General features: G+C 43.6%; 1 protein-coding gene across 2 annotated transcripts in view; it reads right to left on the bottom strand.

Moving 5' to 3' along the window:
- The window catches only part of TTLL7 (tubulin tyrosine ligase like 7), a 329,157-nt gene that overhangs the window by 70,067 nt on the left and 244,135 nt on the right, over positions 1-14,955 (bottom strand). For both annotated transcript variants that reach the window (XM_077450362.1, XM_077450361.1), the window contains exon 19: positions 8,194-8,354. In XM_077450362.1, coding sequence (XP_077306488.1) covers positions 8,194-8,354 — 161 coding nt within the window. The remainder of the gene's footprint in view (positions 1-8,193; positions 8,355-14,955) is intronic.

The raw sequence follows: 14,955 nt of genomic DNA, 5'->3' as shown, positions 1-14,955 counted from the left end.
CTTTCACACTGGAGTGAATGGAGCCTCTTTTTTCAGGCACTATGCAGGCGCTATTTTTAGTGCTGTAGTGCTTGAAAAACGCCGGCAATGTGAAAGGGGTCTTAGAACAGAGATTGCGTATGTATGAATGTGAGTTAGGAACAGTAGAGTGTAAGCTCCTTCAGGGTAGGGACTGATGTGAATGTACAATGTATATGCATAAATTGACGGCGCTATATAAGTACCTCAAATAAATAAAAATAAATAAATTGTGAGTCAAGTCTTCTCTCCAACATCAGTGCCTGACCTCACAAATGTGCTTCTGGAAGAATGGTCAAACATTCCCATAGACACACTCCTAAACCTTGTGGACAGCCTTCCCAACTCAATATTGAACCCTATGGACTGGGATACCATTAATTTCATGTGTGTGTAAAGGCAGGTGTCCCAATACTTTTTGTTAAATAGTGTACTTCCTATTAGGGATTCACAGATACCAGTTTTTTAAGAGCGAGTATGTGTACTGATACTTGTGCTCAAGTACTTGCCGATACCAATTACCAATACCACGCAGTTCTGTTTTGAGCCCATACAAAATTTATGGGCTCAAATTGCACTGCAAAGAATCGCATGTGGTTTGAAGTAGAATGTGGTGTGATTCCTGTTCAAAGCACATGTGGTTTACCACACCACTCCTCTGTAAACCCAGGCTGAAGTCACCCACTTCCGGGAATAGACTCCCATGGGAGTCATGCCCCTTTGCGTCACCCCCCCCCCGCTGTGTTCTGGGAAACACACAGGTCCCAGAACACAGCAGGGACCTGTGAGGACGCAGAGCACGACTCGCTCATGCGCAGTAGGGAATCGGGAAGTGAGGCCGCAACGCTTCACTTCCTGATTCCCTCACCGAGGATGGCTGCCGACATCCCAGGCACCCTGGACAGGTAAGTGTCCATTTATTAAAAGTCAGCAGCTGCAGTATTTGTAGCTTCTGGCTTTTAATATTTGTTTTTTGAGTGGACCCCCGCTTTAATGTATCCTATGCATTAAGATGAAAAGCCTTCTGTGCTGCAGCTCCCCCCAGACCTCCCCTTTTTCTTACCTGAGCCCAATCCGATCCAGAGATGTGCATGAACGCAGCGGCTCAAGTCGCTGTCTCTCTCCTCATTGGACAGATTGATAGCAGCAGGAGCCATTGGCACACAGGGTACACAATTAACCCCTAGATCGCCCCCTAGTGTTAACCCCTTCCCTGTCAGTGAAATGTTTACAGTAATCAATGCATTTTTACAGCACTGATCGCCATATAAATGCCAATGGTCCAAAAAATGCGTCAAAAGTGTCTGATGTGTCCACCATAATGTTGCAGTCCTGATCGCAGATCGCCGCCATTACTAGCAAAAAATAAATAATAATAATAAAAATGCTATAAATCTATCCCCTATCTTGTAGATGCTATAACTTTTGTGCAAACCAATCAATATACGGTTATTGCATTTTTTTTTTAAAATAAGGATATTTATTATAGCAAAAAGTACAAAATGTGCTTTTTTTTACAAAATTTACACTTTTTTTGTTTATAGCGCAAAAAATAAAAACCACAGAGATGATCAAATACCACAAAAAGAAATCTCTATTTGTGGGGAAAAAAAGGACATCAATTTTTTTTCGGTGCAGTGTCACGCGACCGCGCAATTGTCAGTTAAATACAAAAACAGTGCTGAATCGCAAAAAATGGCCTGGTCAATTAGTAGCCAAATCTTCTGGGGCTGAAGTGGATAAAACTTATAAATATGCTTATAAATGATGAAAAGCCTTCTGTATGCAGCCCCCCCCCCCCCCCCCCCGGTCTAGATCCAGCGAAGTTGCAGGAGTGTCTCAGCTGCCTGGGACTCTGCCTCCTCATAAGCTCCTGCTGCTGTCAATCAAAGTCAGTCAGCCAACAAGTAGAGAAAGGGGGCAGGGACAGGCAGCGGCTTTGTGTCTGAATGGACATGGAGCTGTGGCTTGGCTTGGGTGTCCCCATAGCATGCTGCCTGGTATGGGGGCACTCAGAAGGAGGGAGGGGCCAGGAGCACTGACCAGAGACCCGAGAAGAGGAGGATCTGAGCTACTCTGTGCAAAGCCACTGCACAGAGCAGGTACAATGCCCTTGAAAAAGTATTCATACCCCTTGAAATTTTCCACATTTTGTCATGTTACAACCAAAAACATAAATGTATTTTATGTGATAGACCAACACAAAGTGGCACATAATTGTGAAGTGGAAGGAAAATGATAAATGGTTTTCAAAATTTGACTCAATACTTTGTAGAACCCCCTTTCACTGCAATTACAGCTGCAAGTCTTTTTGGGGATGTCTCTACCAGCTTTGTACATCTAGAGATGCCCAGAACCTTAAATAGTTTAAGCTCTGTCAGATTGGATGGAGAGTGTCTGTGAACAGCAATTTTCAAGTCTTGCCACAGATTCTCAATTGGATTTAGGTCTGGGCGTTGACTGAGCCATTCTAACACATGAATATGCTTTGATCTATACCATTCCATTGTAGCTCTGGCTGTATGTTAGGGTCGTTGTCCTGTTGGAAGATGAATCTCAGCCCCAGTCTCAAGCTTTTTGCAGACTCTCATGCCACGTACACATGATCGGAATTTTGGTCGAAAAAAGCTCTGATGGATTTCGCTCAAGCTGCCTTGCATACACACGGTCACACCAAATTCCGACCGTCAAGAACGCAGTGACGTACAACATGTATGACGGGACTAGAAAAAGGAAGTTCAATACCCAGTAGCCAATAGCTTCCATCTCGTAAGTTGAATCTGAGCATGCGTGAGTTTTTGCGTGTCGGAATTGCATACACACGATCGGAATTTCCGTCGGAAAAACTGAGAACATGCTCTCAAATTTTTACTGGTGGGAATTCAGCCAGCTAAATTCCAATCGAGGATACACACGGTCGCATTGTCCGATGAAAAGCTCTCATTGGTCTTTTGCTGGCCGAAATTCCGATTGTATGTACGCGGCATAACAGGTTTTCTTCTAAGATTGTCCTGTATTTGGCACCATCCATCTTCCCATCAACTCTGACCAGCTTCCCTGTCCCTGCTGAAGAAAAGCATCCCCACAACATGATGCTGCCACCACCATGTTTCACGGTGGGGATGGTGTGTTCAGAGTGATGTGTAGTGTTCATTTTCCACCACACACAGCGTTTTGCTTTTAGGAAAAAAAGTTACATTTTGGTCTCATCAGACCAGAGCACCTTCTTACACATGTTTGCTGTGTGCCCCACATGGCTTCTCGCAAACTTCAAATGGGACTTCTTATGGCTTTATTTCAACAATGGATTTCTTCTTGCCACTCTTCCATAAAGGTCAGATTTGTGGAGTGCACAACTAAGCCCCTGTACACACGGTCGTAGATTCTGCCAACCAAATCCATCGGATTTTGTCCGTCAGATTTAGTCTGACGGATTGTGTTGCATACACACGGTCGGACTAAATTGTCGAAAAATCCGATCTTTCAGAGCCTGATGACGTAATTTCGTTACGATGGGACTACGTTCAGGCTAGTAGCCAATAGCTTTGATGTAGGAATTTGATCTGAGCATGCGTGACACTTGGTCCGATCAAAATTCTCTACACATGATCGGATTACGTCCGACCGGCCCAGTTGGTCGGGAAATATTTCCAACATGTTGGAAAATTGGGTCCGACGGAGATTCGGACGGAATCAGTCCGATGCATACCACACACAGTCGGATTATCTGACGACACGGTCCGATAAGACGCGTTCCGACGGATTCTCCAACCGTGTGTACGCGGCATAATAGTTGTCCTGTGGACAGATTTTCCCACCTGAGCTGTGGATCTCTGCAGATTTACCATGGGCCTCTTGGCTGCTTCTCTGATTAATGTTCTCCTTGCCGGCCTGTCAGTTTAGGTGGACGGCCATGTCTTGGTAGGTTTGCAGTGATGGATTGAACAGTGCTCCCGTGAGATGTTCAAAGCTTGGGATATTTTTTATAACCTAACCCTGCTTTAAACTTCTCCACAACTTTATCCCTGACCTGTCGGATGTGTTCCTTGGCCTTCATGATGCTGTTTGTTCACTAAGATTCTCCAACAAACCTCTGAGGGTTTCACAGAACAGCTGTATTTATACTGAGCCTAAATTACACACAGGTAGCCTCTATTTACTAATTAGGTGACTTCTGAGGGCAATTGGTTCCACTAGATTTTAGTTATGGGTAACAGATTAAAGGAGGCTGAATACAAATGCATACCACACTTTTTGTAAAGAATTTTATTTTTCTTCCACTTCACGATTATGTGCCGCTTGGTGCTGGTTTATCACATAAAATCCCAATAAAATACATTTGTGTTTTTGGTTGTAACATGACAAAATGTGGAAAATTTCAAGGGGTATGAATACTTTTTCAAGGCACTGTAAGTATAACATGTTTGCAATTTTTAACAAATAAATAAACGAGACCTTAGTATCACTTTTACATGCTCCCCAATAGGGCCCCCCTCCTGCTCCAGGCCCCATAGAAGCTGCTTGGACCATTATGCCTGTTGTTGCACAACAGCTTAGCATGACATGTGTAATGTTAGCTGAATTGTCTGCTATAAACTTTCTCAGAAATTGGGTTTCCTGAAGTTACTCTTATTAAGTCAGTTCATTAGAAAGCTCTTTTTCTATAACTCTGATTGGATACTTGAGCAGAATACTAATGGCTAAAGCGGTGGAGTATTTTCATGCAGAGCCTAACATATTTCAGCAGCTGCGCTCAACTGTCAAAGTTTAATATCTACACAGCCACAGAATTTGTAATAAACCATATTATTAATTTGTAGGGTCAGTAGTGTGTGCATTTTAAACAGTAAAACCAAAGTCTCACTTTAAAGTAAACCTGTAATTTTTTCAGGCAGGGCACAGCAACAGGTTCACATTAATGTCCCCACTCCCCAGCAGCACATATTCACTTTCCTTGGTTCACCCAGTGGCGTCGCTAGGGGGTGGCTTCTGGGGCTATAGCCCCAAATCTGGGGCCCATAGCCTCGAGTCTCTTACCAGGTGCAGCAGTCAGGGCACGCGCAGGGACGGGCGGTGCCATTTTTAAATGTAAAGCAGCAGTGAGGTCTCGACGGTGGCACGCACCTCTCATAACGACCGGGTAAGACCCTCTGCATCCTTTGATTACCTCCTGTTATTGCTCTCCTGCACCATTTCTGCAGCCTCTCACCATCACCTCTTGCACCATGTCCACAGCCTCTGACATCTCCTCCAGCACCATGTTCGCAGCCTCTGATATCTCCTTCTGCACCATGACTCTTGCTTTATTTTCTTACCGGATATCAAATTTATTTAAATTTATATATGGTAAAGGTGGCCAACAGTTGGGTTTCTATATTCCTCAGTCACATATGTGGGTACAGATCTCAGTAGAAATTAAAAAATCTGAAGTGAGATATATTGTGCAAATATTGTTTAATTTTATATATAGTATATATCAATAATAACAAGCCATGGGATCCACAAATGTGTATATATATATATATATATATATATATATATATATACACATATATACATACACACATGTATATTATATACATGTGTATGCCCACCCAAGCGTATGACTTTCTTTACTTCCCTGCCTGCTATGGCTTTTAGCCCCAGATCTTTTGTAGACCTAGCAACGCCCCTGGGCTCACCTGTTCGTTTCCTAGAAGTGGAGAAAAGATATCCTATGCAAGTCACCCTAGGTGAGGCTTACACAGGGCTGAGGACCTTAAAGGGGTTGTAAAGACAATTTTTTTTTATTAACAAAAATGTTATACTTACCTCCACTGTGCAGCTCGTTTTACACAGAGTGGCCCTGAATCTGGTCTTTTGGGGTCCCTCGGCGGCTGTCTCAGCTCCTCCCCGCAAGAACTAACACCTTCATGCGAGCTCTCTCGCATGCTGGTTATTTCATGCGGGCGCACTTCTGTGATACGGCCGGCGGCTATAGCTGCTCACTGTATCACTCAGCCCCGCCCCCCGGTGCACCGCGTCATTGGATGTGATTGATTGGCTGCGCTGCTTTCAATCCATCCACTCTAGCCAAGCAACGGCCAGGCTGAGCGGCAAAGAGGACATCAGGGGTGAGCGCAGCAGGTTAATGGGCTCAGGTAAGTAAAATGGGGGGGCTGGGGCGGTATTGTCGGATGTTTTTTCACCTTAATGCATAGGATGAAAAAACGCAAACCTTTAAAACCCCTTTAATTCCCCCAATGTGAGTAGTCACCAAGCAGCCAGTTACATGACAAAAAGTCATATTTCCCTCCATACCTGGAAGTACTGAGTTCTCCAGAGCTGAACATAGTGTCAGGGAGCAAATGAAACATGAGTATCTTCTGCTAGGGAGGGAGGTATTAAAGAGAACCTGTTGCTCTGAAGTTCATTTGGCAAAGAGCATGTTTAAAATTATGTAGAAAACGTGTGCTTTAAAGTTAATATATAAAGCAGCTTGCTAAAAAAAAAGTGATATAAATTCCTATTATAAACATGAATCAAAGCAGCGCTATAAATGTAACAAGTAAAGTGCTAAAATGCAATATGAAACATCAAACCATTAGGTGTTCAAAAGTGAAATAATTAATCAAAAATTATGAACTACAAACTGTGACAACAGCAAACTAATAAAAGTGCAACGAAAAAGTAGAGTGTATACGAGTGTCCAAACATCATACATGACATAAAAGTGCAGATGTATAGTCCATTGTGAAGAGAAAAAATCCCATCACATAACCATTAACATATGATCTTCTAACATGAGTGCAAAGAAATCCACCACTGGCTATTAATGATCCCCACGCCTCTTACCAGAGGAGTGCAAAGAAATCCACCACTGGCTATTAATGATCACCAAGCCTCTTACCAGCGCAGATGGGCCAAAACCTATAATGGCCAAAAACACATGAGATGTTACCACAGGCTGAACAATCACCAGGGGGTGGGGAGGATGGTCATCACTCCATAGTTAGTATTAATGTGGTACCAAGAAAAAAAAAGACATATCTCAATTGTGAAGTCCATATGTTTATTAAAAGCTTACAGATTCCAACTGACAAGCTCGTTTTTACAGCAGGCTGATGGTTCCAAAACACAGAGCACTAGCAGTGCCTGATAACTATTGTGGATGGATGCTGTGAGTGGCCACGCCCCTACGTGTTTCTTCAGCAGTGACCCTTATAGCTGTACTAAACCCTATTATTCTTGACAGCCAAGGAAGCTGCCATCTGTTTCATCTGTAGTTGGCCATGGTGCCGCACATGTGGTCAGTTAAGACTCCAGCCATGTGATGGCTTGAAAGTTCAGGTGACAGTACAAGCAACAGTGACAGTTATCATTTATGGTATGCATTAAATATAACAGTTTGGGAAAACAGTTAAATTGACGGGTTTGGTTCTGCTTAAAAAAAACAAAAAACTAGGAGAAATATTGGAGTTGCCATTGTTGACCTCCTCCCAAAAATGGTAGTTGTCTGGCTGTTATACTGATCCATTGGATTTAACACTAATCGACATACTTGTTTTGAGTTAGTGACCTAAAACACTGATGCACTGGGATGGATTTACTAAAGGTAAGACTGTGCAATTTGCAAGTGCTGTTGTTCCAAGGCTTGAAAAATGAGACAAAGCTTCACTTTGCAAAAATAGCCAATAGCAAGGTAAGAAAATAAAAGCAATGGACAATGAAAGTCAACAGAGCTTCCCCTCATTTATTAAGCTTTGGAGCACCTGCACTTGCAAAGTACACAGTTTACAGGTGTACCCCCCTTTTAAGTACACAATGGGGTTTATTTACTAAAGCTGAAAAGTGCAAAATCAGGATCACTTCTGCATAGAAACCAAATGAGCTTCTAACCCCAACTTGTTCAATTAGGCTTTGGTAATAAAACGTGGAAGCTCATTGGTTTCTATGCAGAAGTGAGACTGATTTTGCACTTTCCAGCTTTAGTAAATAAACCCCATTGTGTACTTAAAAGTGAGGTATGCCTTTATTTGCTTTTAGTAAATCACCCCATAGAGTCAGCATGAGATCCAGACATCAACAATGGTGGCCTCAAGGTCTCTCTCAGGAAAGGTTTCCTTTAAATAAGATTATATGCCCTAAAAATGAGCAGGGGGAGGGAACATGGACTAAAAATGAGTTCAAGCTTACCTAGAATCGCAGAAACAGCTCCATAGCCCTTGCCCATGACTCCAAAGGAGACGGTTAAACACTCGGTTAAAACTTCGGTACAAGTGTAAACACTCTACATCAGACATCTTCCAAATTCGCTGAAGGACAGAGCGGACGTTTGTTCTCACTATATCTAAAATCTATGGAAATAAAAAAGTAAATTTAAACCAAGATTTATGCATAGTACCTTTATGAGTAACCTTACAAACAGAATAAAGTACAACATATTTGAATACTGTTTGTATGGTTAATCTACAACGGGAGTCAGGAACCAGTTAATTGCATTCTCCTCCTTGATTGTGGTCATGCAATGGATGGATCTCCCCTCTGTGCTGCTGCTGCCACTTTTCAGACCTCAGATCAGAGTGGCAATGTGAATGCAGAGCCAAAGGAAGTCCTGGGCTCCTCCTCACCTAGGACGTGACATTTGACACAGCCCAGGGAAGACCCAGGAGGATTTCCCCCACTCTGCTTGAGCTACTGCAGCTATAGTCTTATTAAAGAGGGAAGAGGAAATCTGTACTTAGTACTGACCTCTGCACTCTGCGTTACTTACTACCGACCTCTGAATTCTGCAATACTTACTACTGGTCCCTAAACTCTTTAAACCTCCCTTCTGTTTAATGTGACCTTGATATACTATCTCCTTAAAAAAAAAAAATAATTGCACTGCATTCTGGTGATCTTTGATCTTTTGCATGTTGTTCAGATAGATCTCAACCTCTTATGCCCTGTACACACGGTTGGACATTCGGACAACAAAATCCGTCGGATTTTTTCCTATGGATTTTGGCTCAAACTTGTCTTGCATACACACGGTCTCACAAAGTTGTCGGAAAATCCGATCGTTCAGAACGTGGTGACGTAGAACGCGTGCGACTGGACTATAAACGGGCCAGTAGCCAATAGCTTTTGTAGTAATTTATTCTGAGCATGCTTGGCACTTTGTCCGTCGGAAATGTCTACACATATTTTGTTGTTGGAAAATTTTAGATCCTGCTCTCAAACTTTGTGTGTCGGAAATTCCGATGTAAAAAGTCTGATGGAGCCCACACATAATCGGATTTTCCGACAAAAAGATTTGATCGCACATTTTCCGTCAGAACGTCCGACCGTGTGTATAGGGCATTAGGGTTGCCAACCCCTAAGAATCAAATTCTTGGCATGTAGGCAGGTTTGCCTACTATGTTTAGCATTTCTGTTCGGCTGCCCAGGTCAGGGGGAAGGGATTAATGCTTTTGGTATCTTCCCTAAACAAGTTCACAGGCTTTCTGGGGTTCGGTCTCCCTTCCCTTGATACATAAAAGGGAAAGGTTTGAGTCCTGGGGGCAAAAGGATGGGATTTTTGCAGAAGCTTGCTGGGACCTCCAGTCCACATCAGAAGCATCGACTCATCGGGACCCCCGTTGCAACGGACACCTCCATTCGACATTCTCTAACTATGGACTTCACTCAAAAGGACTTTACCTGTACAAGTACGCTGAGGAAGCTGCAGCAAGAGTTAGGGAAGGGACGTTTTATCTTGTTGCACATGTTATGTTGAGTTTTTCAGTAACAGTTGTTAAACTGCTTTGAGCCCGGTCTAAAGATATTCAAAGGGGTGCATGTTGGGTTCCGGATTATCCCAAAGAACCCGGGTCTGCAATAGCACTATGGGGTACACGTAACACCACTACAAAAGGTTCACAAGAAGAGGAGGTTGTTGCCATGGCTAACCAAAATGAGGAACAGCTCTTGACCCAATTAATGTCCGTCACGTACATTCGATGGATCAATCAATCAGCCTATTACATTCAGTGCTCACTTTATGAGGCAACCACATATTACCCCTGCATGATTTCAGAGAAGCCAAAATTCTTTCTGGCATGGATTCAATAAAGTGCTGAGAAACTTCACTAAGGATTTCTGGTCTATGATGACTTGACAGCATGGCACAGTTCCTGTGGATTTGTTGACTGCATGTTCATGATAAGAATCTCATTCTATACAGTTCATGCTGTGTATGCCAGTTCTAAACCTTCTGTCTGTATGTCTCAAGATTAAGATTAGTCAGAGCCGGCAACGTTTTCCCAATTTTCAGTTGTCCTGGTTTGGTGATCCTGTACCCCCCTGTACCCTCATTCTCCTGTTCTTCTGGCTTTCTGCTGACATATAATATTCTACAGACGGTGCATTCAGAGACCAATTATATAGAAAGTTTAGTGTATTTTTAATGATAAAAGTTGAGTTATTATAAGATTTCTTAACTTCAAGTAATTTTTAATGTGACCATCATATTTAAATACACATGCTCCACCAATTGTACTAAACGTAGACAGGGTAGAATATCCTGGGTCAGCAATTTCTTAGATGCTACAGCCGTCTTGCCTGGTAAGCGTCTTAAAGTGCTAATAAAGCCTTGTTTTTTTTTGTTTTTTGCTGTTTTTTGCTGTTTTTATATTAACCACTTGCTGACTTTTCACACTTTGAATGACAATTCCACGGTCATACAACACTGTACCCAAATTACATTTTTATATATTTTTTCATACAAATAGAGCTTTCTTTTTGTGGTAATCACTGCTGGGTTTTTTGTTTTTTTGCTAAAAAAACTAAAAAAGCCTGAAAATTTTGAAAAAAAAAAACAGTTTCATAGTTTGTTAAAAAAAAATTGAAAACAGGCCATTTTTCTCCTTCATTGATGTGTGCTGATGAGGCTGCACTGATGGGCACTGATAGGCTGCACTGATAGGCACTGATTGGTACTGATAAGACGGCACTGATGGGCACTGAGAGGTGGCACTAATGAGCACTGATTGTTGGCACTAATGATCACTGATGGGTGGCACTGATGGGCACTGGTAGGTGACACTGATAGGCAGCACTGATCTGTGGCACTGATGGGCATTGATTGGCAGCACTAGTGGTCATTAATAGGTGGCACTGGTGGGTACTGATAGGTGTCACTGGCAAGTGGCACTGGTGGGCACAGATGAGGCAGCCACGGCTCTCTGTGTGAGGGACCGATGTCTGTGACAGAAGCCGGTGATCAGCCTTTTATTTTCCCTCAGTGTGAGGGAAAAAAAAAAAACCTTTACCGATCTTCTGTTTACATCACATCATCTGCTGTCATTGGCTGACAGCTAATCACGTGATAAGGGGGAGGCTCATGCACGGGAGGACGTCATATGACAGCCTCCCGGCAATTAGGGCCCGCGCTGTAGCCGTCATTCGGCTATAGTGCGGGGGGGGTAAGAGGTTAATAATAATGATTTTGCACAGAGCAGCCCGATCCTTTTCATCTGGGGTTTCCTGCCATCACGCCAGGCTCCTCGTCTTTGGTGGGTGCCCTATGGACACGGCCTCTCCACCCTCTCCCGTGTCACAGCTTTTGATTGACGGCAGCATAAGCCAATGGCTCCTGCTGCTATCAATCTGTCCAATGAGGAGGGAGACAGCAGCAGGATCTGCTGCTCTTGTGCTCATCGCTGGATCGGATCGGAATCAGCTGGGGGACTGCAGCACAAAAGGTTTTTCACCTTAATGCATAAAATGCATTAAAGTGAAAAACCTTAAGGCTTTATTACCACTCATGCATATTTCTCATTGTTATCTTTGATCAAATCTGAACCTTGTTTATGTACTGAGCTGCAGCCAAATTACTTTATTATTTCTGTTAACAAGCATGTGTCCCCACACTAGTATTAATTTTGACATCAAATTTTGATTTAGTTTTAGTCATAGTCTTTTGACTAAAATACCAGTATAGTTTTAGTCATCTGAATTGTTTTCGTTTTAGTCCTATTTTAGTCAACTAAAATCTCCAGTACATTTTAGTCAACTAAGCATTTCTCTAGAATTGCCAAACTCATTATATACTCTGGGTATAAAAATCTAGTATGTTATTATTTAAGGTATTAAAGCGGAGTTCCACCCTAAAGTGGAACTTCCGCTCATCAAACCCCCCCCCCCCCCCCGGTGCCACAATTGACACCTTTCAGGGGGGGAGGGGGGTACAGATACCTGTATATCTGCACCCACTTCCGGGCATAGATAGCCGCAGAATCTCCGGGTATTTACACCACTTCCTGTGGGACCCCCGCTGTCTGCTGGGAAACACATGGATCCCAGAGACAGCAGGGACCGTCCTTATTGCGCAGCGCGACTCGCGCATGCGCAATAGGGAACCAGGAAGTGAAGCTGCAAGGCTTTACTTCCTGATTCCCACACCGAAGATGGCGGCGACAGCACCCGAGAGTCGATCTACAGATCGGCTTCGGGTGCCAACATCGCGGGTGTGCTGGAGGGGTAAGTGTCCATATTTTAAAAGCCAGCAGCTGCAGTATTTGTAGCTGCTGACTTTAAAAAAAATAAAAAAATAACATGCACTACAGACACAGTTTTAGCTGTTGTGATATATCACATCTTTATAGAAAAAATAAAAAAAACAAGTTTCATAACTTCACTGCGCCCTGAGCCTACCAAGTTGTGAGACAATCACAAATCGCGATTGTCACACTGGTCCTCCTCCCGGCCAATCAGGAAGCGGGTCCTGAGACCCGTCACCCGATTGGCTGAAAGGACAGGCGATCCTATTGGACGTCTAGGAGGAGGGAGGGAGGAGACGCATGGCGGAAGCTGCTGTGATGCAGAGGAGGAGATGCAATAGAACCCGCTACCCAAAGAAGCGCTGCCATCTGCTACCTAGATGGGGTAAGTGCAGGGCTGGATGACCACCCCACTGACAGCAGGGGGGCGCCAGCCAACCAGGAGGGGGGGTGGTTGTTTGCCCCCCAAAAATAACCACCGGCTGCCACTGGACACGTCAGAAGCTGCCGCCCGTTGCCACGCTGCCCACCACCTAGATGAGGCAAGTATAGGGCTGGATGACCGACTGCAAGACCCCGTGGGTGGGGGGCAGGTGACCTGACCCGAACCAGGCAAGGGGAGCATGGGCGGTTGCCACAGGCTGACCGGGGGGGTAGTTGGCGGTTTTTTGCCCTCCAAAAAAAAAAAAACATGAGACATGGGCAGCAAAAACAACAACAGAAGCTTAAGCCTTTCTCTACCCCACCAAAAGTTTTAAAAAAATGGTTGGCTGGAGTGGACTTTGAATATGTATTTTGGAACAAAGTGCATTTACTGTATCTACTCCCACTTATGCTCTGCTCCATGACCTCTGCTTAGGTGTGGATCCTCGGTGTGCTGCCCACATTGCACAATAAACTGCTATAATATGTCCATCTCCAAAGTGATATGTTCCTCAGAACCCTATGAGAATTTACTGTAGAGGGGGGATTGGAGGGTCTAGACTAGCATACTGGGAAGGAAGGGTGGTAAGTGCACCTAGTTTAAAGGTGTTCTTATCCTTTATGCATACAGTGCCTTGTGAAAGTATTCGGCCCCCTTGAATTTTTCAACCTTTTGCCACATTTCAGGCTTCAAACATAAAGATATAAAATTTATATTTTTTGTGAAGAATCACCAACAAGTGGCACACAATTGTGAAGTGGAACGAAATCTATTGGATTTTTGAAACTTTTTTTAACTAATAAAAAAATGAAAAGTGGTGCGTGCAAAATTATTCGGCCCCCTTGCGTTAATACTTTGTAGAGCCACCTTTTGCTGCGATTACAGCTGCAAGTCGCTTGGGGTATGTCTCTATCAGTTTTGCACATCGAGAGACTGAAATTCTTGCCCATTCTTCCTTGCAAAACAGCTCGAGCTCAGTGAGGTTGGATGGAGAGCGTTTGTGAACAGCAGTTTTCAGCTCTTTCCACAGATTCTCGATTGGATTCAGGTCTGGACTTTGACTTGGCCATTCTAACACCTGGATACGTTTATTTGTGAACCATTCCTTTGTAGATTTTGCTGTATGTTTGGGATCATTGTCTTGTTGGAAGATAAATCTCCGTCCCAGTTTCAGGTCTTTTGCAGACTCCAACAGGTTTTCATCCAGAATGGTCCTGTATTTGGCTGCATCCATCTTCCCCTCAATTTTAACCATCTTCCCTGTCCCTGCTGAAGAAAAGCAGGCCCAAACCATGATGCTGCCACCACCATGTTTGACAGTGGGGATGGTGTGTTGAGGGTGATGAGCTGTGTTGCTTTTACGCCAAACATATCGTTTTGCATTGTGGGCAAAAAGTTTGATTTTGGTTTCATCTGTCCAGAGCACCTTCTTCCACATGTTTGGTGTGTCTCCCAGGTGGCTTGTGGCAAACTTTAGACAAGACTTTTTATGGATATCTTTGAGAAATGGCTTTCTTCTTGCCACTCTTCCATAAAGGCCAGATTTGTGCAGTGTACGACTGATTGTTGTCCTATGGACAGACTCTCCCACCTCAGCTGTAGTTCTCTGCAGTTCATCCAGAGTGATCATGGGCCTCTTGGTTGCATCTCTGATCAGTCTTCTCCTTGTCTGAGCTCAAAGTTTAGAGGGACGGCCAGGTCTTGGTAGATTTGCAGTGGTCTGATACTCCTTCCATTTCAAAATGATCGCTTGCACAGTGCTCCTTGGGATGTTTAAAGCTTGGGAAATCTTTTTGTATCCAAATCCGGCTTTAAACTTCTCCACAACAGTATTACGGACCTGCCTGGTGTGTTCCTTGGTCTTCATGATGCTCTCTGCGCTTTCAACAGAACCCTGAGACTATCACAGAGCAGGTGCATTTATACAGAGACTTGATTACACACAGGTGGATTCTATTTATCACCATCAGTCATTTAGGACAACATTGGATCATTCAGAGATCCTCGCTG

Source organism: Lithobates pipiens, unplaced genomic scaffold (assembly GCF_037356315.1).
Source record: "Lithobates pipiens isolate NorthernLeopardFrog02 unplaced genomic scaffold, aLitPip1_a1.2 Scaffold_23, whole genome shotgun sequence".
Taxonomy (NCBI): Eukaryota; Metazoa; Chordata; class Amphibia; order Anura; family Ranidae; genus Lithobates; species Lithobates pipiens.
The sequence above is the reverse complement of the archived record's forward strand: the minus strand, read 5'-3'. Positions and strand labels throughout refer to the sequence as shown.